The sequence below is a fragment of the Geotrypetes seraphini genome, chromosome 14 (genome assembly GCF_902459505.1).
Source record: "Geotrypetes seraphini chromosome 14, aGeoSer1.1, whole genome shotgun sequence".
NCBI lineage: Eukaryota > Metazoa > Chordata > Amphibia > Gymnophiona > Dermophiidae > Geotrypetes > Geotrypetes seraphini.
This window is the reverse complement of record NC_047097.1, coordinates 66,474,152-66,501,927: the sequence shown is the minus strand read 5'-3', so window position 1 is coordinate 66,501,927 and position 27,776 is coordinate 66,474,152. Positions and strand designations below refer to the sequence as shown.

Here is a 27,776-nt window from a genome sequence, read left to right as displayed (position 1 = left end):
TTCTTGTGTCAATCATGCAAAAAGTCACTGCATAAATAGATTAGAAAAGCGTTCACTTCGCTTTCAAGAACAAGGTTAAAGGGGTCCCAACGTGGCCCCGTTTCGTTGCCTGCCTCAGAAGACCCGACTAGTGCATGTTTCAAAAACAGTTCTGAGAGCTTGTTCAAAACGATCCTGGTAAGCTTCGTGACAAGCAATCACATCTAAAAGATATAATTCTCCGTGTCAGTTTGTGAGTAACAGTTCAGTACTCACACTGAAACACATAGCTTCAAAGCATGTATTTGACTAACCTAGGGATGTTTAGCACAGAGCTAAGAAATAATAATATTACATACCGCTGCTGGGTGGTTGAAAAAGTAACTTCTGAAGGTCCAATAAACTTCCAACCGCCAGGAAGATCGCTATGTGTTTCAGTGTGAGTACTGACAGTTTGTGTTACTCACAAACTGACACGGAGAATTATATCTTTTAGATGTGATTGCTTGTCACGAAGCTTACCAGGATCGTTTTGAACAAGCTCTCAGGACTGTTTTTGAAACATGCACTAGTCGGGTCTTCTGAGGCAGGCAACGAAACGGGGCCACGTTGGGACCCCTTTAACCTTGTTCTTGAAAGCGAAGTGAACGCTTTTCTAATCTATTTATGCAGTGACTTTTCGCATGATTGACACAAGAAGAAAGGAAAACTACCATCATATTTTGAAATTGTGTAAAGTTCTTCAAATTTTATGAAAAAATCCTAGTCTATGAGCGTGATCAAAAAACGTATATAGTAGCAATGACTGGAAGGTGAACTATTTACACAGGGAGGTTTTTCAGCCTTCCCTCCAGAGTTCCATATCTCTGAGCTTTTATAAAAGTTTTTTTTGATCACCCTCTTCAGACAGAATACTCTTAGGGTCAGTTGTTTTGATTATATAGCAACTTTTTCTGACCTTGGTTTTTCTCAGTATATTTCCCTGATATTTCTTATGGAAATTTAGTTGATCTGCAAAGCTGTGCAGAATGATGACCTGGGTTGCTGAGTGCTTTTGGAGGACTGAAGGGGGTCTTTAGGTGGCAGGGGCTTGGGATCCCCACCAGCCGCCGTAAAGATGCACTGCTACTGGGTGGGCTTGGCCCGCCTGTGGCTGTGCTGCGGTTCTGTAGGACAAGCTAAAGGAAATTGTTTATGAGTATTCTCTGTGGCCTTCAAGGTGCAGAATCTCATCATTGGTGTAAGGAGAAATATGTTTGCTCACACATTCAAGGTCAATTGCATGCAGCAATGTCACTGATGTCTTATGTTCATTAAAATATAGATTAGAAGGCACCTGGGGTTGCTAGGTTCATTTAAAAAAAATAAAAAAAAGTCCTTCCGTGTGGAGGAGGAGCTGGGCTGTACTTTTGCTCACTGGAATGGGAACTCTTGTGAGCATAATTAGTTTGTCAGGTGCAGTCAAGAGTGCTGTTTTGCAAGCTAGCAACCAAACTGTCCCACCCTTGCAAAAGTACAGGGCAAAACAAGAATCTCCTGTTTAGTTGAGCTGTTCAGCCTAAATGTTTTAGAGATGAGCATTTTTCAGAGGCCTCTGGTGAGTTGGTTGCATGAATACGGACAGCAGAAGAACGTGGCAGGTAAGGCGACATTTGCAACAGTGTTGCCTTTGTCTTTGATAGTTTTTACCGAGCGGTTTGTTTCAGGTGTAGTGATATGCTCGTACTTTGTTTTTGCTTCTGACTACTAGGATTTAGTGTGTATCACTTGAAAGAACGCTGGTGGTGTATTTCCTCTTATTCACAAGAGAATTTCTTGCCTCCCACGTTCTAGTCCTTGCCGAGTGTGTTACAAAGATGATCTCTTTAGATTGTTTTGCATGCTTGGTTTTGCTGGCTGACTACCGGAAGACTGCAGATTCAGGTTACAGGTCCTGAATGCATTAAAATGGAGGAATAGCCTAGTGGTTAGCGCACTGAACTGACAATCAGGAAAGCCTGGTTCAAATCCCTCTGCTGCTCCCTATAATCTTGGGCAAATCTCTTCACTCTCCATTGTCTCGGAAACAAAAATTAGATTGCATGCCCTCTGAGGACAGGTGATACGTTTGGTGCTCCTACACCCCAACAATGAGGCTGCTAAAAACCTTTAACAGATATTAGAGGAGCTCTGATCTTGCTGCATCCTGATGAAAAGAAATAAGGGGGCTGGATGGGTCTTGGGAAAGATGAGCATTAAAGTGACCAGTGGGAGCTTTTTGCAAAGCTGCAGTCGTGGCCTGTGTGTGAAAAGGGAATTCTTTTATTCAAGGCCATTGAGCGTGTGTGTGCAAGAGAGACACCCTCACGGTAGGTGTTGCACATTATGTTTCTCAGTCTGTGCATGTGGTGATTGTACGCAGACATTTTTTTTTTGCTATTGTTCAATCTGTTTTGGAGTCGGGGGTATGAATGTGTGTGTACATAGCTACTTGTGGAGTGTCTTGTTCGTGTCTGAGTAGTTAACGTTATTCAAGTTAATAATTATCACAACTAGGGGACTAAAAAAAGTGTGTTCTCTCGACAGGTGTCGCAGCTCGTACAGGTTCTTAAATCCATATTTATTTTTTTAGTTCGTTTATATCCTGTCTCTCCCAACGAGCTCAGAACAGGTTACAAGGTTGACATATATAATACGTAGAAAGGAGAGGTTCTAGAACTTTTACGAGGGGTTTTACGAGGGGTTCTAGAACTTTTACGAGGGGTTCTAGAACTTTTACGAGGGGTTTTACGAGGGGTTCTAGAACTTTTAAAGCTGGTAGAGCCCAAACCAGGGAAGAGACTACAACGAAGGTACTGGATTCTCCCAAACCTCAGTTGCATATGACTTACGGGCAGCCCCTGAATTATAAGTTGTTGTGTGGTAAAGGGAAGAATCTGGGACTGAAGCTTATCTTGTGGACGAATGCAAACTGATCTTAAAATTATACAGTATTTTTTTTTTGTTGATCAGATTTTTAACTGACTTGTTCAACCAGAATGGGAAGGACGCCCAGAAACAGGATGCACTGAGCAGCCCATGGAATACAGTAGTCATCGGCCCTTTTGGGGCCACCAAGGGTTGTGGACTCTTCCTGTTGGAAGAAGGACCTTGGCAGAGTGCTACGACATCAAGTGCAATTATTGCATAGACCAGGGCTGCCCAAGTCCGGTCCTCGAGATCTAGTGGCAGGCCAGGTTTTCAGGATATCCACAAAGAATATGCATGAGAGAGATTTGCCTGCACTGCCTTCTTGGTATGCAAATCTCTCTCATGCATGTTTATTGTGGATATCCTGAAAACCTGGCCTGCCAGTAGATCTCGAGGACCGGACTTGGGCAGCCCTGGCATAGACCCTTTATCTTCCACTTTACTAAAAGGTTTTCTCTCGTATCAAATATAATTGGCTATGCATCAATTAAATCTCTTTCATTATATATATAGTTCACATAACTTCTTATTATATAGATATAAATTTTGTATGATATATTTTTATAATTGTAAGTTTTTAAGTATTGATTTATGAGTATTGTTTTATGTATTGAATTATGTATTTTTAATTATCAGTTTTAGGTAAGTGTTAAATATTTTAAATTTAAAATGTTCTATGGTTATGTTAGTATGAAGCTATGCTTAGTCATATTTATGTGTCATAAGCATGGATTTGTGCATATTCATAGTCATGTTTTTATCTGTGATTTGATGAATTTTCATGTTACTCTATTTATGTATATACAGTGCTCCCCCGCGAATTCGCGGTCCCGGTCATCCGTGATATTTTCTGACTGCGAATGACCGGGCAGGGGAGGCAGGAGAGGTCAGCCGGAGTGCTGGCGAGTGAATCGGGCCTCACCAATCAGGAGCTGCATGTCAAAGCAGCTCCTGATTGGTGAGGCCCGACTTTAGTAAAGGAAGAGGCGGTCGGAGCATACTGCAAGTGATTTCCTTCACTCGCCAGTGCTCTGGCTGCCTTCTGTTGCCTCTCCAGCTGCCCTCTCCTGTTTCCCCTGCCTAAAAACCGTATTCGCGTTTTTTTTTTTAATTTGCGGGGGTTCCTGAAACGGAACCCCCCGCAAATTTCTGGGGAGTACTGTACACATATTGTAGACTCTTGAAGCAGGCCGAAACATGTACATGTCAAGTCTTTGAGTTATTGGATGAATAAAGTGAATTGAACATTTGGATGAGTAGAAGGACATTTTTACAATAAGTTGTGGTCATCAGTCTGATTTGGAGAATTCCACTCTTTGTTTTATGTAAAGCTTTTAATAGTAAGACACAAAATTACACACAAAACCTGGATGTGCAAAGTATTTTGCTTATTTGGATTCCTAGTCCTTCCATTTCTGTGGCTTTTTTTTTTTTTTTTTTTTCTTCCTTATATTAGATACTGCATTCCAGCTTTCCTTTTTAGTTCAAACAATTTTTATTGATGCAAACATCATCAAATAAAGTATAAGGGCTTTCCAAGGTGCGTAATACAATAACAATGCATCAAATAAAATAAAATAAGGAGCGCATATATCCCCCCTTCCCAATGGTACTCTCTATTTAACCTTACTATAACACATCAATATATTCTAAGTCACCCATCTTAAAATCGCCCTACGGCCCTTAGGATGCAAGGTTTGTAAGTAAGGATCCCATATTCGCAGAAACAACATCTTTGGCTTCTCAGACCTTCCAGCATCTCTCGCCTCCCAAATGGCCAAGGATCAATTGAGGTAACACTTTTACTTTTTTTGGGAGGGGGGGGCTCTGATGCTCCATGCCTCAGTGACTATTTAAGGTGTATGAATCTAAAAGGCGTGATCAACCGAATACGGTTTAAAGTTTTATACCTGATGATTCAAAGTGTCTATGGAACTGGACCTCAGTATTTTAAGAAAGCAGTTTTGTAGGTCAAATAGATCGTTGACTTTAAATGGACACGCTGCTCTGTAACTAATAATCGTACCTTTTCTCTTGCTGGACCCTGTCTATGAAGTGTTCTTCCTGGACATTTATGATCCTGTGTCTCTTTTTCACAGTTTAAGAAAACTCTGAAAACATATTTTTCTTGTACAAGTCTTTATGGCTACTTGAGATGAATAAGTCAATGTTTATAATTCTACTGATGACGCGATGATGATATGATTTTATATTAGTGTGTGCTTGTATTGTCTATGATGATTACCTTTATGTATGTGCTATTTCTTGTAAATCGCTTAGTTATTGGAGGCTATAAATTTTAATAAATAAGGTGTGATCAACTGTTGTAAAATCAGGCACATCCACTGAGTATTGGCTATGACATATTTGCCGCAAAGAGTTTGTTAAAAATTTGACTAAAAAAGAGGTGTGTGTATGTGTACACTTCCCTCTCCCCATTCGCGGTTTCGGCAATCGCAATTTCACAAGTTTGCAATTTTTTGGGGAGGGGGAAAAAAAGAAAAAAACCCATAGTTTAGCCTTCCCTCCGGCGTCCCAGCCTTACCTGCTGGTCTAGCGGGCTTTCGGGGCAGGAGCGAACTTCCTACGCTCCTGCCCCATGTAGATCGCCAATAGGAAATGGCTGTTGGGAGTTCCCGTCGTAGTCTCGAGAGGCTACGGGAACTCACAGCAGCCATTTCCTATTGGCGATCTGCACGGGGCAGGAGCATAGGAAGATCGCTCCTGCCCCGAAAGTCCGCTAGATCACCAGGTAAGGCCGGGATGCCGGGGGGGAAGGCGGGAGGGAGGCGGGGGTGGGTCAGAGCCGGACCAGAAGATATTCGCGGTATTTCACCATTCGCGGTTTGGCTCTGCCCCTATCCCCCGCGAATCCGGAGGGAGAAGTGTATATAACTGGACTGCAGTTCTGACACGTTGTTTTGCAAAGGATACACGGTGAGGTTAATGAACCTCAAATCAAACCGAGATAAAACGATAGGACTTTGGCTGTGAAGCAAAACCATCACATTTTCCCACAGCAGTTGCCATGTGATCAACCAAATGGCAGCTGAATTTAAATGGATGCATCATAACATTCGTATGCATTTTAAATTTCTTATATTTGTATCACTATGAAGTTGTATTTAAGTTGCATGATTATTAGTTGGCTTGCATAATAACTTGAAGCAAGTTGGAAGTCATAAGGTAATTATAGAGAATGTGGTACAGAAGGTGTATTGGTATATTCTGTTGCAATATTGTGAAGTTTACTGTTATTTATTTATAGCTATAGGAGTATAAGAACAGTAAAGGCAAAGGAGATGAGCCTTGTGGGTCACCGATTGATAGGATTCTTGGGGCTAGGTCCGCTAAGGACACCGATTGCATCCAGACCACTTTGCGACCCGATTTTCCTCCGACCCGATTCACTAACCTCGTGGCCAATCATCCTCCGATCCGATCCGCGCATGCAAAGTAGGAAGGATGCGATTCACTAAACAAATGCAGGCACACCGACTGGGCTGGCCGATCCAAAAACAAGCGGCTGCTGAGGACCAGTTGCTTGTGTAAAAACCCTGCTCTCTGCCCCGATCTCCTTCTGCTCTGCTTCTCTGCCCCGACTCTCCTGCCCTTCCCCGCAGTGCAAGCCCTTGGTTTTAACCCGCTGCTTCTCGGCGCTGAGCGGCTTCCTTACTGGCTCCCGTGAAATTCGCCAAATCGCGCTGCTGCTTGTGCAGCTCAGATAAAGAAATTGGATTGCGCAGCCGGTTAGCAGTGGGGCAGGAGTTTGGAAAGCTTGCTCCTGCCCACTGCACCTCCACCAGCAATCGGCAGAGGACCCGCGAGCTAGAGTTTGACATGTCTGCTTTAGATAGACAAAGAGTAACCCATACCATCCATTAGATCGTTCAGATTGCTGGGTGCTCACAGGTTCAGAAAATCATCCTTTGGTAAAGCAACTCTCACTCTTTCATGCACTTAAATACATCAATGAGACAACAGAATATTTTTTTTTGGGGGGGGGGGGTGTTTGAGATTTTTTGGTGGGTGTTATTTTTTTTTTTTTAACTATTTGAAAAGCAATACTGAAATGAAAAAACATCCAACTTTCACTGTTTGTACTAGACTGTTAATTGTGTACAGAAACAGTACCAGAAAGGACTTTAAAGGGAAACTGAAAAATAAACCTATCACCTTAATTATAATATAAACATATCATCTTAATTACATACATTTAAGCTTAATATTTCACACAGAGAACAGTCTGTACCCTCTCTTGATATGTAGAGCTGCACGCAGATTCAGAGAATTTCTCTACAGCAAAACATCCATATGTTTTCCTGTCTTTGAGGCAAAGGAAGCAGATTATGTCCTGTTTCCTGGTGACAAAAGAAGCATGCATCTCAGCAACCAGAAAAAAAAGAAAAGAGACACTTCAAGATTCCAAGAGAATGCCTAACTCTAAGACAGGAAGAGAATGGCTAGTCTCAACAATGGGCAGCCATTAATTTAAGATAACATACCGATGAAAAAAAATGGGTAGTGAAAACCTAAATTGCTTGGCTCAAACACTAAAATCTTGCTCTAGAAATCTGCACTGCTACTACTGTGTTTCCCCGAAAATAAGACAGGGTCTTAATATTAATTTGTGCTCCAAAATACGCACTAGAGCTTATTTTCAGGGAATGTCTTGTTTTCGGAGAAACACGGTATTTACCCTTGACCCTTGCCATGTCATCCCTATCCCTCCCTCCCATATTCATGAGATCTATGTGCATGCACTGCTTTCAATGCATATTCATTGGGGAAATCCTGAAAACCCGACTGGATTGCGGCCCTCAAGGAGGGACTTTGAGATCCCTGCTCTAAGCTGAGTGGCAGTCCTCCAGCCACATAACTGCCAATGGGGGGAGTATAGCAAACAGCATGCAAAATAGCAGATAGCACAAGTATAGGGTGATAAGGACATTGTTCAATAATTATAAAGGCATGAGTATCCCAAAATCAAGAGTGACCTCAAGATGCACAAAAGTCTGAGACCAAATCCCATATATCATGGAATTTTCTCAGAGAGCAAGCTCAACTGGGAATGGCTGCATAAGGATTGAGCTCTGCCACCCATTCCTAAGAAGGTAGGATTAATGTTAAAAAAATATTCATAGAAAGAGTAGGATGTAGGATGATTTTCCGTGTCTTACAACTATTGATTGTGGAGTTATTGCTGACTGCTTTACTGTTTTGATATTTGACAGACATTGGCACATTTGTATGTACTTCTATTACTATTATTCTTTTACTGTTGTTGCTCCGATCTGTTTATATACTAATAAACATATTGAACTTAAAAATCCTACCTTCTTGACCCATATATCAGGACCTTACCCTAGAACAGTGGTAGGAAAACTCATTAGTCAAAACAGCCAAAGCTCAGCAGTACAACGATTAAGATTTCTTTTGAGAGCCATACCCCACGCCCGCTTGTGCTATGACGGCTACGTCAACCCGACTGACACCCCGCTCGCCTGCAAGTAGTCGAAATCGATTTGTGGCAGAGCCTAGAGAAAGACATGGGGAAAAAATTTGTCTCTGTCCCCGCAAACCATCTGATCCCATCCACACAAGCCTCGAATAATTTTATACTGAACTTATTATATTAAAGTATAAAAAGAAACAATATTCTGTACAATTGTCAATTTATAAATCAGCGTCTTCTCCCCACTCTCTCTTCCCCATTTCCCTTCAGCGTCCTCAGCCCACTCTCTCTCCACTTCCTTCAGCGCACGCACATAACAAGCAAGCAATTTTATATCACTTTCATTCTATTCATTCTTTGAAATTAAAGTTTAAATAATGCCATTTACTTAACAAAACATGATTTTACAAAAATAATTCCCTGCATAGTCAAGCCTGCAAGGATTGCTAGATGTCTTTCAGCAGCTCCCCTCCCTCCCCCTTACCTTCGTGGCCAAGTCAAAATGATCTACCAACAATGAAATTTTTAAAAACACAAAGCACACTGTGCGCAGAGAAAATGTTAATTATCATTTATATTCCGGGGGTTTTCAAAGAGGTCAAGGCAGATGACTTTATGCAATATCACCTCAGTAACAACTGTACAAAAATAGACAAATATACCCCCTCCCTTTTTACTAAACCGCGATAGCGGTTTTTAGCGCAGGGAGCTGCGCTGAATGCCCTGCGCTGCTCGCGATGCTCATAGGCTCTCTGCGCTAAAAAATGCTATTGCGGTTTAGTAAAAGGGGGCCATAATGCAAAATATAGACAGCAGATAAAAATTCTCAAAATGGACACATTTTGATCACTAAATTGAAAATAAAATCATTTTTCCTACCTTTGTTGTCTGGTAATTTCATCAGTCTCTGGTTGCACTTTATTCTTCTGACTGTACATCCAATATTTCTTCCCTTTTTTCATCCTCCTGTATGCTTCCTTTCCTCCAGACCTGATTCCCTCCCCCAACTTTTTCTTTCTCTCACCCTGCCCCCTTCCTTCTTTTCATGCCCCCTTTCTTTTTGTATGTCTGTCTTTCTCTCTCTCTATGCCCCCTTTCTTTCTGTCTGTGTGTCTTTTTCCTTGCATGCTTCCTTTCTGTCTGTCTCCCTTCTCAATTCTTTCTTTCTGTCTCCCTACCCCCCTCTTTTCTTTCTTTTTCTCCCTGCCCTTCCCCAAGCCACCGCATTGAATAGGCTGCCATCACTGCCATTGGGGAACAGGCCACCACTGAGTTCTGAGCTCTCCCTGCTTCCCTTCCCTGTAAAGAGGATGCTGAAGCGCCGGGCCGACCAAATTTCGCCACCCTACATCAATTCTAATATCGGAGAGGAAGTTCATGGCCAGCCAGGCAGCGATTGGCTGGCCCAGAACTTCCTCTCGGTGGCGAAGTTCGGTTGGCCCTGCGCTTCAGCGTCCTCTTTATGGGGAAGGGAAGCAGGTTGGGCACCCCTGCTCTAGACGAGCCACAGGCCGCACTCAAGCCGCGGTTTGCCGACCACTGCCCTAGAACAACCTTTCAGCAGAAAAAAAATGCACTTTTTGTGCTTCTATCCTTTTCAGTCCTTCATCTCATCTCACCTACTAAAGACACATCATGGATCATTTTTCCCTGCGCTCTTTAACCCTTCCCATGTATTGGTGCAGTAAGGCCCATAGACTTTAACCGAGAGGGCAACATGTGGATCCCTAAGTGCTGCTTTAGTGGCTGCTTTTTTACTGATGAATAGGTGCATCTCAAAGAGCAGTTATTGGGCTCTGTCTCCCACCCAAGAGCTATAAATGCTGTCCTTGCACTATATCTACATCTTCATAGCATGACAAGACAATAACCAAGCCAGAAAACGCATCCAAGTTTGGAAGTGACGACCATCAATCAGCGGGAGTTGGCCTGGCCTATGTACAACAAAAAGCTAAAATGACTGTCCCCCAGGACAAGTGTTTTTGTAACAAAAATCTTTTCTAATAAAAATTGATTTAAAAAAAACCCTAAAATGGTTCAATTAAAAAATGATATGGCTGTTTTAATATAAACCAGAGTTTGGAGCTCAAAGAAAGGTAAGTATTAAATAGTATTATGGTATTAACACAGCACTGCATGCTTTTCTTCAAAGAAATTACAACACTGGAAGCCAACCAATTTCATTTCTAATGTAATACAAACATTATATTTGGAACAAGTTATATATATAACTGTCAAAACAATTTACAAAGACATTCTACAACCCTTAATTACTTCTCAAATGAATATTCTCTCTCTCCCTTTTCTAATGCTAATACCCTCTGCATATTGTAAAATCACAAGGTACCAGAGTCACTGGATGTTGTATTTCACAAAACAGAGTATGCCACAAACCCAGTTCTCAAATATTAAATATATAATATTTGGACAGCCCACATTATCTTGTATCTTTCCTTATTCCATGCAAACCTATTCGCGCTCTCCGTTCTGCATCAGGTTACCAACTAATACTGCCATCTGAAACTTAAAAACATAAGAATAACCTTACTGGGTCAGACCAATGGTCCATCAAGCCCAGGAGCCCATTTTCACAGTGGCCAATCCAGGTCACTAGTACCTGGCCAAAACTCAAGGCTTACCAATATTCCATGCTACCAATACAGGGCAAGCAGCGCTTCCCCCTTGTCTTTCTCAATAACAGACTATGGATTTTTTCTCCAGGAATTTTTCTAAACCTTTCTTAAAACCAGCTACTCTATCCGCTCTTACCACCTCCTCTGGCAATACGTTCCAGAGCTTAACTATTCTCTGAGTGAAAAAAAATTTCCTCCTATTGATTTTAAGAGTATTTCCCTGTAACTTCATCGAGTGTCCCTTAGTCTTTGTCATTTGGCTTTTTTTAACGATTGTTCCTTTACTTTGGAATTCTTTGTAGTTCTTTTCAGTTTTCTACTTTGAATATAAACCACTTCAGTTTTCAGAGTTAGCGGTATAAAAAAAACATTTTAAGCATTAAACATTGCAATGTAACCACTACTTAACTACTAGAGAATAGATAATATAACATAGTGGACTGGTATGTACTATTAAAGACCGAATAGAATTGGTCCAACGGTTGGCCACTAGGGTGGACTCAGGACTCAAGGATATCCCATATGAAGAACGTCTAGGTAAGTTGCAGCTATACTCTCTCGAGGAACCCAGAGAGAGGGGTGACATGATAGAGACATTCAATACGTTACTGGAAGAAGACATCTTTTTCCTTACAGGACCTACAGCGACAAGAGGGCATCCGCTAAAAATCAGGGGCGAGAGATTTCATGGTGACACTAGGAAGTAGTTCTTCACCGAAAGGGTGGTTGACCGTTGGAATGATCTTACACTTCAGGTAGTTGAGGCTAATAATGTGACTGACTTTAAGAACAAATGGGATCAACATGTGGGTTCACTTCAAAGAAGAACCTAGGGGGGGAGGGTTCTTTGAGTGGGCAGACTTGTTGGGCCGAAGGCTCTTTTTCTGTCGTCATATTCTATGTTTCTACGTTTCTAACTCCAAATTACCCAGTTTCATTTTTTGAGAGAGAAAAACAAACAAACATAAAACAATGGAATAGTTTTACTAAGATGCTAAGATTTGGAGTGTGTGGCATAGTGGTTAGAACTATAGCACCCTGAGATTGTGGATTCAAATCCCCCATCCCCCATTCCCCAGGTACATTAGATAGAGTATGAGCCTGCCAGGACAGATAGGGAAAAAATGCTTGAGTACCTGAATGTACACCACTTAGGTTACAAGTGGTATATAAATACTGAAAATAAATAAGTAATTAGCACATGAAATCCATAGGATTCATCTCTGCTAACATTTGTGTGACATGCAATTCGCTTCAGTCACTCCAATGGTGGATGAACCCATTCTGTCTCACTCAAGGGTAGGGTTAAACGGTCATTTTTCCTCAGTGGAGGGGAGAGCAAACAGTGGCATGCCACAGGGGTCTGGAGCTATTTAATGTATCTATAAATGAGCTGGAAATTGGAACGACAAGTGAGGTGATTAAATTTGCAGATGACAATAAACTGTTCAAAGTTGTTAAAACGCATGCGGATTGTGAAAAAATTACAGGCCGACCTTAGGAAGTTGGAAGACTGGGCATCCAAGTGGCAGATGAAATTTAATGTGAGCATAAGCAACTGATGCACATTGGGAAGATTAACCCCGAATCATAGTTCCCAGATGCTAGGGTCCACCTTGGGAGTTAGAGCTGCAATAAAGATCTGGGTGTCATTGTAGACAATACGATGAAACCTTCCACCCAAATTGTGGTGGCCAAAAAAGCAAATAAGAAGCTAAGAATTATTAAAGGGATGGTTAACAAGACTAAGAATGTTTTAATGCCTCGGCATCGTTCCGTGGTGCGATCTCACCTGGAGTATTGCATTCAATTCTGGTCTCCTTATCTCAAGAAAGATATAGCGACACTAGAAAAGGTTCAAAGAAGAGCGACTAAGATGATAAAAGAGATGGAAATCCTCTTGTATGAGGAAATATTTAAAAAGTTAGGGCTCTTCAGCTTGGAAAAGAGACAGCTGAGGGGAGGTATGATTGAAGTATACAAAATCCTGAGTGGAGTAAAATGGGTAGAAGTGGATTGATTTTTCACTCCATCAAAAATTACAAAGACTAGGGGACACTCGAAGTTACAGGAAAATACTTTTAAAACCAATAGGAGGAAATGTTTTTTTTTACTTGGAGAATAGTTAAACTCTGGAACACATTGCCAAAGATTTGTGGTAAGAGTGGATAGCGTAGCTGGTTTTAAGAAAGGTTTGTACAATTTCCTGGAGGAAAAGTCCATAGTCTGTTATTGAGACAGATAATGGGGGAAGCCACTGCTTATCCTGGATCGGAAGCATGGAGTGTTGCTACTCTTTGGGTTTTTGCCAGGTACTAGTGACCTGGATTGGCCACCATGAGAAGGGATACTGGGCTTAGATGGACCATTGGTCTGACCCAGTAAGGCTATTCTTAGGTTCTTCATTGGCCACGTCAGATATTGTTTTCACTTCTACTTGAGCTCTCATCCAAACTACTGTGAAGGTTGACATCCTTTCCAACTCTCCTCACTCAGAATGAGGGCTCCCTTCTCCATCTGAACCCTCACACTCTACCGTTAATAGCACAGCTCCTGAGAGCAACCTTTTAACCTCTTCCTCTCTTTCAGCTGAGGTTATGGCTATAATCCATGCTTCCAGAAAACTTCCACTCAGCAGCAGTGCTACCACTTCAAATGAAAAAGATTCCCTTCATAGTGTACACTTAAAGCTGTGAACCCTACCTCCTGTTCGCTTTCTTCAATTCTTGATCATCTCCTCCACCTGTCTGTTAGGTTGAAAGACCAACTCGAAGCACATTTAAGCGCAATTAGGTTTCTCTGTATATCTGCTCACAATCTACTTCATGAAAGGCCTGTTTTATACCAAGCCTGCCATTGAACCACCTCCAGTACCTTGGGACTTAAATGTCATAGAAACATAGAGTATGACGGCAGAAAAGGGCCGTCAGCCCAACAAGTCTGCCCACTCAAAGAACCCTCCCTCTAAAAGAACCCTCCTCCTAAGCATTTCCCCGGAGCAAACCCACAAGTTTATCCCATCGTCCCTTGAAGTCGAGCACGTTACTGGCCTCAACTACCTGACGTGGAAGACCATTCCAGCGATCAACCACCCTTTCAGTGAAGAAGTATTTCCTGATGTCACCATGAAGTCTCCCACCCTTGAGTTTGAGTGGATGCCCTCTTGTTGCCGTGGGACCCGTAGGGAAAAATATATCTTCTTCCACCTCAGTACGGCCTGTAAGATATTTGAATGTCTCTATCATGTCTCTCCTCTCCCTGCGTTCTTCGAGAGACTATAACTGCAGCCTGCTTAGACGTTCTTTATATGGGAGATCCTCGAGTCCTGAGACCATCTTAGTGGCCATTCGCTTCACATCCTTTTGATACTGTGGCCTTCAAAACTAAACACAGTACTTCTTCACAGAGAGAGTGGTTGATCATTGGAACAAGCTTCCAGTGCAGGTGATCGAGGCAGACAGCGTGCCAGACTTTAAGAATAAATGGGATACCCATGTGGGATCCCTACGAGGGTCAAGATAAGGAAATTGGGCCATTAGGGCATAGACAGGGGATGGGTAAGCAGAGTGGGCAGACTTGATGGGCTGTAGCCCTTTTCTGCCGTCATCTTCTATGTTGCTATGTTTACTCCAGATGAGGTCTCACCATGGACCTGTACAACGGCATTATAACTTCAGGCTTTCGGCTGACAAAACTTCTTCGGATGCAACTCAGCTGTTGTCTAGCCTTGGCTGAAGCTCTCTCCACTTGATTGGCAGTTTTCATATCTTCACTAATGATTACACCCAGGTCCCGTTCTTGTTAAGTTTTCACCATTCAGGGTGTATGTTCTGCAGGCTACCAAGGTGCATAACCTTACACTTTTTGGCATTAAAACTCAGTTGCCAAGTATTAGACCATTGTTCCAGTAAAAGTAGGTCTTGCCTCATGCCATCTTTCCTTATGAAAGCTCCGTTTGAACCACTTCTCTCCTGTTCTCTAAAGCTTCTCACTTGGAAATATATATTTCTCATAGCTCTCACATCAGCTAGACGAGTCGGTGAGATTCAAACCCTTTGTTTTTTATCCACCCTACACATAACAGGGTTGTTCTTTGAACACATCCCAGATTCCTTCCTAAAATAGTCTGACTTTCTTCTCAGTTTGTCATCTTGCCTGCTTTCTTAGAATAGCTACCAAAACCAACATCCTTCAAGATGATTTTAACCAAATGGCAGTGAAGACCGGATGACAACACACTTTCTACGTGAGTAAAAAGGAAAAAAATGCTTAAAATGTATAATGACATTTTGTTCATAAAGGTATCTTGCACAATCCTAACTTATGACCTGGTTTGTATCCATAAAGATTTATATATGTGGTGCAGACAAAATAACCTGGGAAATTGTCTGGCTATCTTCAAATAAATATCCAAGTCACCCTTCCCAAAGCATCACACTTATCCTGGAGAAACAGCGCTTCACACCTTGGACTGCAAGCATACTTTGGATTATCACCGAGATCAGTGGTTCTTCTGTAGGACTCCTAGTCAGTTGGGTTTTCAAGATATCTCTAATGAAAATGCAAGAGGCAGAATTGCATGTCTATCAGCTCTATTATATGCAAATCTGTCTCATGCATATTCATTAGAGATATCCTGAAAACCCAACTGACTAGGAGTCCTCCAGAAGAACCATTGATCTTGAAAACCTAACAGGCTTGGGGATCCCCCAGAACAAGTTTTAAGAATCACTGACCTAGATTGCATAGGAAGTCCTCCTAGCTCTTTGTATCCTTCATCCCAACAGACTGGGTTACCCCTGTTACTAAACATACCATCCTGACTCGGCTGACTGATTGTATCTTATATTTGTATTCTCAGACTGGGCTGAGGCTTCAAGGCCATGTCATAGCACATCATGTACATGCCATGACTGCTTCAGTAGCTCATTTTCACTCTTGCTTCTGTTGAAGACATCTGCAAAGTAATGTAATCTTGTAATGTAATTTATTTCTTATATACCGCTACATCCGTTAGGTTCTAAGCGGTTTACAGAAAATATACATTAAGATTAGAAATAAGAAAGGTACTTGAAAAATTCCCTTACTGTCCCGAAGGCTCACAATCTAACTAAAGTACCTGGAGGGTAATAGAGAAGTGAAAAGTAGAGTTAGAGGAAAAATAAACATTTTAACAAGACAGCATTGATCTAAATACTTTGGAAGGTAGAAAAGAGGAGAGAAAGGAATAGAAGCAGAAGGGGGAGCCGTTGAACAGTAGAATTCTGCAGCATCCACTATCTCCTCCTCTCCCTATTGGCTAAGGCTCTTAACATTTGCATATCTTCTTCCCATTGGCTAAGGCTCTTTGCCTGCATTGTGATGTCATAGAGCTTTATGGTTATAGAAACCTAGAAACATGATGGCAGATGAAGGCCAAATGGTCCATGTAATGTAATGTAATGTAATTTATTTCTTATATACCGCTACATCCGTTAGGTTCTAAGCGGTTTACAGAAAATATACATTAAGATTAGAAATAAGAAAGGTACTTGAAAAATTCCCTTACTGTCCCGAAGGCTCACAATCTAACTAAAGTACCTGGAGGGTAATAGAGAAGTGAAAAGTAGAGTTAGAGGAAAAATAAACATTTTAACAAGACAGCATTGATCTAAATACTTTGGAAGGTAGAAAAGAGGAGAGAAAGGAATAGAAGCAGAAGGGGGAGCCGTTGAACAGTAGAATTCTGGTGAAATTTAAATGATAGAAATAGAACAAAACAAAGACAAAAGGCAAAACAATAGATAAGATTAAAGATAAATCATAAGCTGGAAAGAAAAAAAAGTAGCTACTTGGTCCTCTGTCCTTACATTTACCGTACCTCTCATTAGTGCTTGGAACAAAATTTCAGAAGCAATAGTCGATTCAACCAAGCAGTTCTGCAAAATCTATTTGATGCCTGAGCACCAATTTTCCCTACAGCTCTTTTTTGTTTTACAGTAGGTTCATCTTATATGAGAAGGTATCTATACAGCAGACATAATCCTGGCAGCTGGAGAGGCCTATTTGTGAAAATATTATGCCTTGGATTAAATAAAGTTATTTACTTGTAGCATGTGTTCTCCATGGACAGCAGGCATATATTCTCACAACCCGCCCACCTCAACTAATTGGCTGCTTAGCTTTTTTTACTGAATTGATAGTCTTGTGCATCGACGTAGGGCGGGAAGTCACTGCCTCAGAGATTTAAAGAAACAGTACAATTGGCAGAGTCTGCACAGGGCTTTATCAGATGATGTCACCAATTTGTGAGAATATATGCCTGCTGCCAAAGAATACCTACCTAATGACCCTTTGTGACTCTGGGCAAATCAGCTTGCCCCTCTTATTCCAGGTAAATTGTAAGCTACCTGGCTATAATCTCTCTGGTTTGAGGGGTGAAACAATTTTTTTTTCACAGGCTTTCAATACAGGAGTGGGTTGGGGAAGAGATAATTCAAAGACACATTAGTGATTCTACAGGACATGATTAAGAAAGCAGAATGAATTCTTCCATTCTGTATGAAAAATGGTTCAGGCCTTCCTGTTAATGGAGTTCCTTGATTGATAGATGATTGGCTTTAATATGTAAACCAATTGGCTCTTTAACATAAGTGGTATAACAAGTTTTTAATAAACAATAAACGTAAGGGACTTACTAATCTTTAATTGGAATTCACCTTGACGGTGGCCTTTGAAAGGAAAGTAACAAAATACAAAACATAATTAAAAATTTAGCTGGGCAAAAAGGGGATGAGTTGCTGGCATTTATGAAGTGCCAATTGATTCTGTTTCTAGTTTACTAACTCAGACGTGCCTAAACCTACCTGCATTTGAATAGGTAAATTTCCCCAAAATTTTAGGATCAAATCTGTTGGCTTGAATAGCTGTTTGTAGATAGCCAGGCAATTTCCCAGGTTATGATGTCTGGGGGGGGGGGGGGGGGATTGGGGGTTTAAAAAAAAAAAAAAAAACCAACCTTTATGGATACAAATCAGGTCATAACTTTGGATTTTGCAAGGTACCTTTATGCCATTATCCATTTTAAGGTTTCGATCTGAGTTAAGACATGGTAAGCATTTTTCCTTTTTACTCAAGTCAACCCACTTTCTACTTGAGTAAAAAGGAAAAATGCCATTTGGGGCTTTGTTAGTCTACTTTTCAAGGTAGAATACTAGTACAGAAATAAAACATAAAGGAAATAAAACGATACCTTGGTAACTTAATGCATTTTATGATTAGCTTTTGAATGTAATCCCTTCCTCCTCCAGATTTTTCTGGTCTGAGGAAGAAAGGGTTCCCAGTTCAAAACTTAATCATAAAATGCATACAGGGGTAGGGGGTGAAGGGGTAAGGTATCCCCTTATTTCCTTGTTTTTGTTTTATTTCTATATGCAGACACCCCTCACTTAACCAAGGTTGTTGGGTGACTTGGTCAATAAGCAAAGAGCCACCACTTACTGAAACATGACTCTATTGCACGTACCCACATCCCCCCAGCCCTTGCAGCATCTCTTTCCCTCCCTTCCCAGCCCTTGCAGCATCTCTTTCCCTCCCTTCCCAGCCCTTGCAGCATCTCTTTCCCTCCCTTCCCAGCCCTTGCAGCATCTCTTTCCCTCCCTTCCCAGCCCTTGCAGCATCTCTTTCCCTCCCTTCCCAGCCCTTGCAGCATCTCTTTCCCTCCCTTCCCAGCCCTTGCAGCATCTCTTTCCCTCCCTTCCCAGCCCGTGCAGCATTTCTTCCAACTCCCATTATAGGGCTTCTGTGGGAGTATACCTTTTTTTCCTCTGTTCAGCTGCGTTCTCTTCAAAGGCTGCCGACAGTTCTCCCTATACACTGCCAGCGACTGACCCAGAAACCTCCCGGGTCAGCCACCGGCAGCGAAAAGGGAGAGCTGCTGGTGGCTTTTGAAGAGACTGAGAGCAGTGCGGCTGAACAGAGAAAAAAAGGTACACTCTTGCAGTAGCCCCGGAAAAATTAATTCCATCCCCGAGGGAGGTGGTGGAGATGAAAACGGTGATGGAGTTCAAAAAAGCGTGGGATGAACACAGGATCTAGAATCAGAAAATAATAGTCAATATTGAAGAACTAAGGCCAGCACTGGGCAGACTTGCACGGTCTGTGTCTGTATATGGCCGTTTGGTGGAGGATGGGCTGGGGAGGGCTTCGATGGCTGGGAGGGTGTAGATGGGCTGGAGTGAGTTTTGACGGAGACTTCAGTGGTTGGAACCTAAGACCAGTACCGGGTAGAGCTTTGGATTCTTGCCCAGAAATAGCGAAGAAGAACAACAAAAACCAACCAATTTTTAGATTGAATCAGGTTGGGCAGACTAGATGGACCATTCGGGTCTTTATCTGCGCTGCTCCCAATGCCCACTGAGTTCCTATGAGCATTGGGAGCAGTGCAGCTTCTCACGCTAGAAACTGCTATCGCAGTTTCGTAAAAGAGGGGTTTGTATTCTGTTTTTTAAACAACTTGAATGGTATCAATAATGTGATAAAGCAACAGTAGTGGTTTTGACTTGGCTATGAACAGCAATTTAAGTAATTTTTTTAATGGTATAGTTTTATAAAATGAACCAAATAAGTTATTTTGTGTTAACTCTTTATCTTTTGATTTTGGTTTTATTATTATTATTTATGTATTTGGATTTGCATGTTGATTTGTGATCCACCTAGAGTGGCAAAGAATGTGGAATATAAATTTTGTAAATAAACATATTACTAGCAATACTTTTACAAGTAATACATTATTTTTCAATTTTGCACACTTAAATTTGTGTGACATTTATAGAACCTGAGAGACAATGTTGATAGTCTGGCTCCATGCTGTTCTATATGATGCTTCTATGATGCATACACATCTCCTTTGGAAATTAAAATAAGTAGAATTAGGTGAATCTCTTCATAAAGATGGTTAATAACTGTCAATAAATAAATTTATTTTGCTTTCATGTCCTAAACGTGCTTTCCAAATAGCCATACATTCAGCCCTATTGAAGAACAGCAATTTCGAGGCCATCACTTTTTGCACATCTATCACTTTTGACCTGCATAATTGACTTCTAATCTGAAAGATCTAGCTTTGCGGAAGTCTTTTCTTTTGACTGTATTGATCCTAAAGATTTCCTAAGGAGCCTGTGAACACCCATTCATCTTTTGCAGCAAACCTAAGACTGCACTGTGCTTGCTCCTATGAGGGGTTTTTTTTTTTCATTGAAGTTTTTCTCCTGCCAGTTAGATGTAGGTCAATTACAGACTGTTTTTTAAATGCTTGAGCAACTCTTGCATGCACACTCACCATGGTGCTTTAAAGATTATAAAGCTGCTTCTTTTTAAACTTGTAAAACAAAATTAAAATGAGGAAAAAGGGCGGAGAGGGTTTCTATGCCTAAATGATGACTTTTCTTTGTATAGCTAGGTATTATGTACTAATAACTGCAGACGTGTGAATTTTGGAACTATAATCGTACAAGCGTTATATTTGCCCTTTATTTAGGAATTGACAATGCGTACTGTGATTACACCATCAAATATATGATTGAGTATTCACCAAACCAGTTGGTATATTTTAATGAAAGGGGGGAAAAGACTTCCAAGAGCTCAAAAACAAGGTTTGGAAATTTCCTGCCTTGTTTCTCTTTTCGGAGGTATCATTAGAAAAATCCCCTTACAAAATGTATCAATTCATCTGTCAAATTTGAATTGCATATGAACAAGGCATGGCACAAATTCATACTTATTGTGACATGCTCAATTTGAATTGATAAATTTTGTAAAGGGGGGGGGGAGAAGTTTCTGACTAATGATAGCTCTGATAAGTGAAACAAGGCAGGAAATTTCCAAACCTTGTTTTTGAGCTATTTATTCATTCATACGACAGGCGGACAGGTTTGAGCGGAGATGTCAGACTAATCATGTACCCCCCCCCCCCCCCATCTGGGCAGCAGCAAATGGACAGTGTTGGAGGCAGAAGATCGTGTGTGATGCAACAAGGGCGACATCATCAAATTTATAATGCGCCGAAGAAAGGCCCGGCAATCTACGTCTGTATTCTGCCATGAAAATTTGATATTATCAAGCCGCTAGGACTCGAATACGAGTCAATGGCACCTAACCGAAGCATGTTTCCCCGTCTGTCCCGACGGGCTGACAATCTACTTGAAGACTTTTCCCTCTTTCGTTAAAGTATGCCAACCAGTTTAGTGACCAGTCTATTGCGACACAGATTTAACTATTGAATGCCACATAAAGTTCTACAGAATTGGCAACATAGGATTACCCATTTCCTGAAGAAGCCCTTCTAAAATGTGAAGAGCGAAACGGGGACGCTCCGTTGCACCCATGAGCAGTGACATACCCCAAGCTAAGTACAAAATGATATTGGGTAGAGGGTTCCCATAATGGTTATTTATATACAGTGTTCCCCCTGCGAATTTGCGAATCGCGGACTCGCTCATTCGCGGTCTGCTCCGACCGCCTCTTCCTGTAGTAAAGTTGGACTGCACGTGTCAAAGCAGCTCCCGATTGGCGTAGCCCGACTCTACCACAGGAAGAGGCGGTCGGAGCAGACCGCGAGTGATTTTCTTCACCCGCCGGCGCTCCAGCTGCCCTCTCCTGCCTCCCCTGCCTTTTGATGGGCGGAAAAAAAAAACGCATTCGCCGTTTTTCGAAATAAAATTTTGGGGGGCGGCAGTACTGTTTTAAAAAAAACAAATTGAACAAAAAAAATGATAAAAGAGAAAATGGATGATTAAATATATTAAAGATATCGATAAAAAAAGGGGGGTGTTTTGACCGGTGATAGCCCGCATACAGCTGACTTATCAAGACAAGTTCTAAGCATAAGCAGCTGCAGGCACTTGAGGTCTTTTTCTCCCCTATTGTACATATTTTAGAGGAATTCAACTGGGCCCGGTAGATATCCATATTCAGTAGGGTTATTAATCTACTAGTCATTAAGCCCGTTACATTAATGGGTGCTAGAATATATGTCTGTCTGTCTCCCTCCCACTGACTCTCTCTCTCTCCCTGGCCCCCTTTCTCTGTCTGTCTTTGTGTCCCTCTCCCTGCCCCTGTGTCTTTCTTTTTTTCTGTCTCCATCCCTCCCGCTGTCTGTCTGTCATTTTTCCACATTTCCCTGTGCAGCAGCATTTCCATCCCACTTCCCTATTCAGCAGCAACAGCATTTCCCTCCTATCCCCCCCCCTCCCCTTTCCTGTGCAGAAGCAGCAGCGGTATTTCCCTTCCCCTCCAAGTCCCTGTATAGCAGTAGCAGCATTTTCCCCCACCCCCCTTTCCCTTCTCTTACCGCGATCTGGCTGTTGTTCTGCTCGATCTGGCCTGCTCCTGACCCTCCCACCGCCGACAAACCTCCGGGCTCCAGCCGCGTAGGCAGCACTATAAACACGCTGCTTTGCGGCCTTCTACTGCCGATTTCCTCTCCCGCCTCTGTCTCCAATGATGTCATCAGAGACGCGGCAGAGGAAATCGGCAGTAGAAGGGCGCGAAGCAGTGTGTTTACAGTGCTGCCTACGCCGCTGGAGCCGGGAGGTTTGTGAAGGGTCAACGGGCGGAGCGGGGCTGCTGTCCACCACTCAGTTGCTGCCACTGACCCACAGGACTGCGAAGGTGGGGCAATTGTAGTCGTGCATGCGCACTTCTTCAGGCCACGGACGTGTCAAGTGGAAGTGCGCTTGCGTGGCTTAGGGTTTTATTATAGAGATGATTGATTATCTAAGGGAAAGTAGGTGTTAGTGAATAGCCAGCGTTACATTTTATGGTGTAACCATTGTTTGTTAGCAAGATTGAATATAAACATATATTTTTTGTTTACTGTGAAACAGCTTTGGATAGATACATTGTTACGTTAACAGCTTCACTGTACTTCCTTGTTTGTATGCTTGCTTGCTTTTTATATTGGCAATCCTTACGTAAGTGGACTGAAACTGAAAAAGCCTGCATAACCTGTTGCTGAGGATTTTTTTTTTTTTTTTCCTCGTGCTCCTTTTTTTTTCTCTCCCCTTCATATTTTGCACAAAGATTTGCCTCTGTGTGCGTGCCTGTCTGTCTGAACCCGGCATGGGAGCATAACTTCTCTGTTACGTTTTGTTTTGTTTCCATGTAAATCAGTCGGTCTAGGGAAGGCTCTAACCAGGGTGGTTAACTTCAGAGCTTGAAGCTTTTTAAGTGGAGTTTACACATTAACACGTTGGATTGTTTTGTTTTAGTAAAGAATCTGGTGAGCCAGACTCCTGGAGCGATATTTCCCATGCCATCCATTCCGGAGATTTCCGTGTGAAACATCATCGTGGGCTGAACGTTTATACGCTAACACAGAAATGCAGAGAGGGAGCAGAGTCCAGCATGGAGGACAACATAGGGGAACTGAGGAAACGCATGAAAAGCCACTCCCAACATCTGGTGAGAAAGGGGTGTTTAAAAATGGCTTAAGATTGGGGAGGGGGGGGGGGGGTTTCATGTGCTTTCTTGTGCTTTTCTGTTACCTGGTAGTCAAGTCCAAAATGTTATTTTTGAGGCAGGAAGATTATTGTAAACTATAAAAGAATTAGGGAGAGCAATTGTTTTTGAGTCTCTAAAATATATATTCTAACTAGGTAGAAATACTTAGCTACTGCACATTTCAGGTCACATTTGCAATTACCTTTGAAAATTCTCTTTGTTTCTTATTTACATTAACACTCTTGTTAGAAAATGCTATTTTCTGTTTTGGAAGCTTTGAACAATTAGGCCATATTTTGACCTTTCCTCCTTTAGGCTGTTGGTACAGTCACTTATTCTAAGCACTTTAGATTACAACCGTTATTTGTCAATCTGTAATAAAAGCATCAAGAGGTTACAAGTTATTCAAAATACCGCTGTTCGTTTGATATTCAGTCTGAAAAAATTTGACCCTGTGACAAAACATTTCCAAAAATTGCACTGGCTGCCAATTGAGGTGAGAATGTTAAGTTTGGCTGTCTAGGTTTTAAGTCTTTACATGGTCTTTTACCTACTTATTTTCTTGACCACTTTGAATTTGTTAATAGGAAACGCCCTACACGGGGTTCACAAATATTTGACTTTCCATCGGTCAAGGGATGTGTTTACAATCGATTCTTTGGCAGAATGCCATCTTATCAGGCCGGTATATGGGATAAACATCTCGGTAATTTTATATTAGTTCCAACACCTATTAAAACATACTTGTTTGGTAAATTTTCCAACTAAGGGATTGTAATTCACTGTGAATGTCCAGTATCTTCGCTCTGTAAACCACACAGAACTAAGAGCGGCGGTATACAATCATATTGTTATGTTATGTTGCAAAACTATGGACTAGGCAGCCAGATACACGAAATCATCTGTATTTTCATCAGAAAAAAATGATCAGGAAATGTTTTTCACATTGTGCTACATTTCTTTAGTGCTAGTGGACGTACACAGCACTGTACACAAACACATAGGGGAGAGTTCCTGCCCAAAAGGGGTTGTAATTTATTCAAGACAGAGACAAACAGGATAAATAAGGGATTAGGGAGTTTCATAAGTTAGAACAGCGGTCTCAAACTCAAACCCTTTGCAGGGCCACATTTTGGATTTGTAGGTACTTGGAGGGCCGCAGAAAAAAAAAAGTTAATGTCAATTTTGCACGAGGTAAAACTCTTTATAGTTTATAAGTCTCCCCCCCCCCCCGAAGGCCTGCATGTTCCCCCCTTCTTTGCAGCGTCCTCCAGCTTCCCCCCTAGCCTCCCAGTCTTAGTTTCAGCTAATTACCGCAGCCTGCAGAGAGGATCGTCGGTGCTGTAGAATTCTTTGCAGGCTGCCATCGACCTCCACAGCATGTTCCCTCTGCTGCGGTCCTGCCCCTCTTCTGATGTCAGGGGCAGGATCACGGCAGAGGGAACGTGCTGCTGAGGACGACAGCAGCCTGCAAGGATCGCTACAGCACCGGCAATCCTCTCTGCAGGCTGTGGTAATTATCTGAAGGTAAGAGCAGGAGGCCAGGGGGAAGCCGGAGGACGCTGCAAAGAGCGGGCAGCACTAGTACAGACCGCGGGCCGCAAAATAGTATCTGGCGGGCCGCATGTGGCCCCCGGGCCACGAGTTTGAGACCACTGAGTTAGAACAATTAAAACAACATGGGTACTGAGTAAATGAATAAGGGGTTGAAAGTTAATGGCGGCTTATCTTTGCAATTCTTACAAGCACATGTGTTTAGCATACTGTGTGCGAGACTTACAAAATAACGTGCTATACTTCACTGGTTCCTCTTTGCATCTTGCAATTTCTCAAAAACCTTGTTCATTATGTGTTTTACCTCGTGGCTGATACACCTATCCATGTAAAACAAGATTTAGTTTCTTTTGTCGCTTTTATAATTTCCATAACATCCTGGAATCTAAATAGTTTAAAAATGATCGTTCTAGGCTTACCTTGTGAAGGTTTTTTTCTCCAGTCTATGTGCTTTTCCAATTTGAAATGGAGTTTCTGTTTTTAATTGGCAGGAGTTTGGGAATTATTTCTTCAAGAAAGGCAATTATGTTTTTCCCTTCATACCCTTCCTTAAGCCCTACTATTCTTAAATTCTGTCTTCTTGAGAAGTTTTCAAGTTCAATTAGTTTCTTTTGGATAGCTGTAATCTTTTTATGATCTTCTCTGTATTCTATCTGTGTTTGTTCTAGATTTGTAACTCGGTTTTCCATTTTGTCCATTCGATGGTTGATGATATCTAATTTTCCATTCATATTATTTATTTCGCTTTTCATTTCCCTCATTGTTATACTTATGTTTTCCAGTTTATTTAATATTTCAATGATGTCTACCGCATCTGTAGAAGATGAGATTCCACTTATTGCTTGTGTGTCCTCTTTCAATCGTTTTGTTTTTCCTGATGACTTTCCTGCGACATCCTGTGGTTTTTGTTTGATTGAAGTCATCTTATAAATATTTCCTCCAAATTTTGATAGATTTGAACTTATAACATATATTAATTTCTATTAATACAAGTTCAAAGGAGGGAGCTCTGCCTTCACCCTGCTGTACGCTGAGTCTCCAAGTTCCAGAATCAAACCAGGCCTTTTTAAAAAATTTGAATATGCTATTAACATACAAAGACTCTAAGATAATAATTCCGGATTTGGCTAAGGAGACAGTGCTCTTAAGACAAAGATTTTTACAATTAAGAAAATCATTAAAAGAGATTGGGGCAAGATATGGTTTGTTTTATCCATCACAAATGAAAGTCACACATAAAGACAAACTGTACATTTTTAATTATCCAGATACACTCAAAGAATTTATTACTGCCCAAGAGATGCCCATAGAACAACAAGTGAATACGGTTTAAAATGGATTAAAAAAAAATGATACAGAATTGATCAATTCAACAAAGAAAACTAAATATTTGTTTAAATAACTTATTTTTGTAATCTAAAATGTCCACTGGAAAAAAAAAATCTGTTAACTGAATAGGCCTGGTTGAAACTGTAGAAGGTGCTTATTCAGCAGAGGTATTATGAAACCATGCTAAATAAGGAAAGGCAAAGACTCATCTTTATAATTACATGTATGTTAATTCAGTTAATTTAAAACCCACACCAGCTACTCAGCCTTCCATAAATAGAAAGGGAAACCAATTGGGTGTAACATAATGGTTCAGAATTATTTGCTGCGGCTTAGAAATAAAAACAGCGAATGCAGGAAAGAGATTAGTATTCAAAGATGCTAAATGTATAAGTCCTGCCTACTCTAGGAAAAGCATCTCCCCCCTATGACCCCCCTCCCAAGAGCTCCGCTCAGCTGGCAAGTCCCTCCTATCTGTGCCCTTCTCTTCAGCTGCCAACTCCAGACTCCGTCCCTTCTGCCTTTGCTGCACTCAATGCTCGGAATGAGCCGCCCGAATCCCTACCGCGGGTTCCGTCTCTGGCCGTGTTCGAGGCCCATTTTAAAAGCTCACCTCTTGGAGAGTGCTTTCGACTCCTAACTCCTCTCACCTTGGGTTCTGCATCCTTAACCCCCCTCTATGTCATGTCGGTCTGTCTAAGTTTAGATTGTAAGCTCGTCCGAGCAGGGACCTTCTATAAATGTCAAAACATACAGCGCTACGTATGCCTTTCAACGCTATATAAACGATAAAATCTATAACTGTCGCAGTAACATATGGACAGTTCTGGGATGGATTTAAAATGCTCCAATACATCGATAATAGTGATAGTCCACTGTTCTCTTTATAGCTGTGTGGTTTAATTTAGAGCCAAAACAAAGCTGTCCTAAATTAAACTGCATAGCTGTACTTAGAGCAGCTGAGTATTACTTCTAGACCAGTGGTTCTTAACTTGGGTTCGACCGGTGAGTCAGTCTCGCGGGTTCGGCGGAGGTCAAAACACACCTCCGACTCATATAGCGCTTCGGTCACGTTCAATCATCTATCAGTTATTCCGTGATTTTGATCAAGACTGATCGTGTACTCGGTTTCTTGATCTATCCATCTGCAACTAACGCCTTATATACATCAATCAATTCCTGATCAAAATTTGTGATTTAACTGACAGATGATTGAACGTGACCGAAGCGCTTATGATTCGTGATGATACGCCCCGCTTGTCCATAATTGGCTGCAGGTGATCACGCAACATCGCTTGGCCTATCTGTGATGCAGGGGATTTGAGGCGCACAGTAGTCGAATTGTAACTGTTGTGATGGTACGTCGTGTGATACCTATCTTAATCCCTCTGAGAGGC

The 27,776-nt window shown here is 41.6% G+C and overlaps 1 protein-coding gene across 7 annotated transcripts in view; it reads left to right on the top strand.

Moving 5' to 3' along the window:
• AKAP13 (A-kinase anchoring protein 13) overlaps nucleotides 1–27,776 on the top strand; it is a 281,375-nt gene that overhangs the window by 84,214 nt on the left and 169,385 nt on the right. For 6 of the 7 annotated variants that reach the window (XM_033919577.1, XM_033919575.1, XM_033919574.1 and 3 more), the window contains exon 7: nucleotides 23,265–23,457. In XM_033919577.1, coding sequence (XP_033775468.1) covers nucleotides 23,265–23,457 — 193 coding nt within the window. Of the gene's footprint in view, nucleotides 1–1,473; nucleotides 1,620–23,264; nucleotides 23,458–27,776 lie in introns of those variants that run through there. The other variant, XM_033919578.1, reaches the window with a different exon arrangement.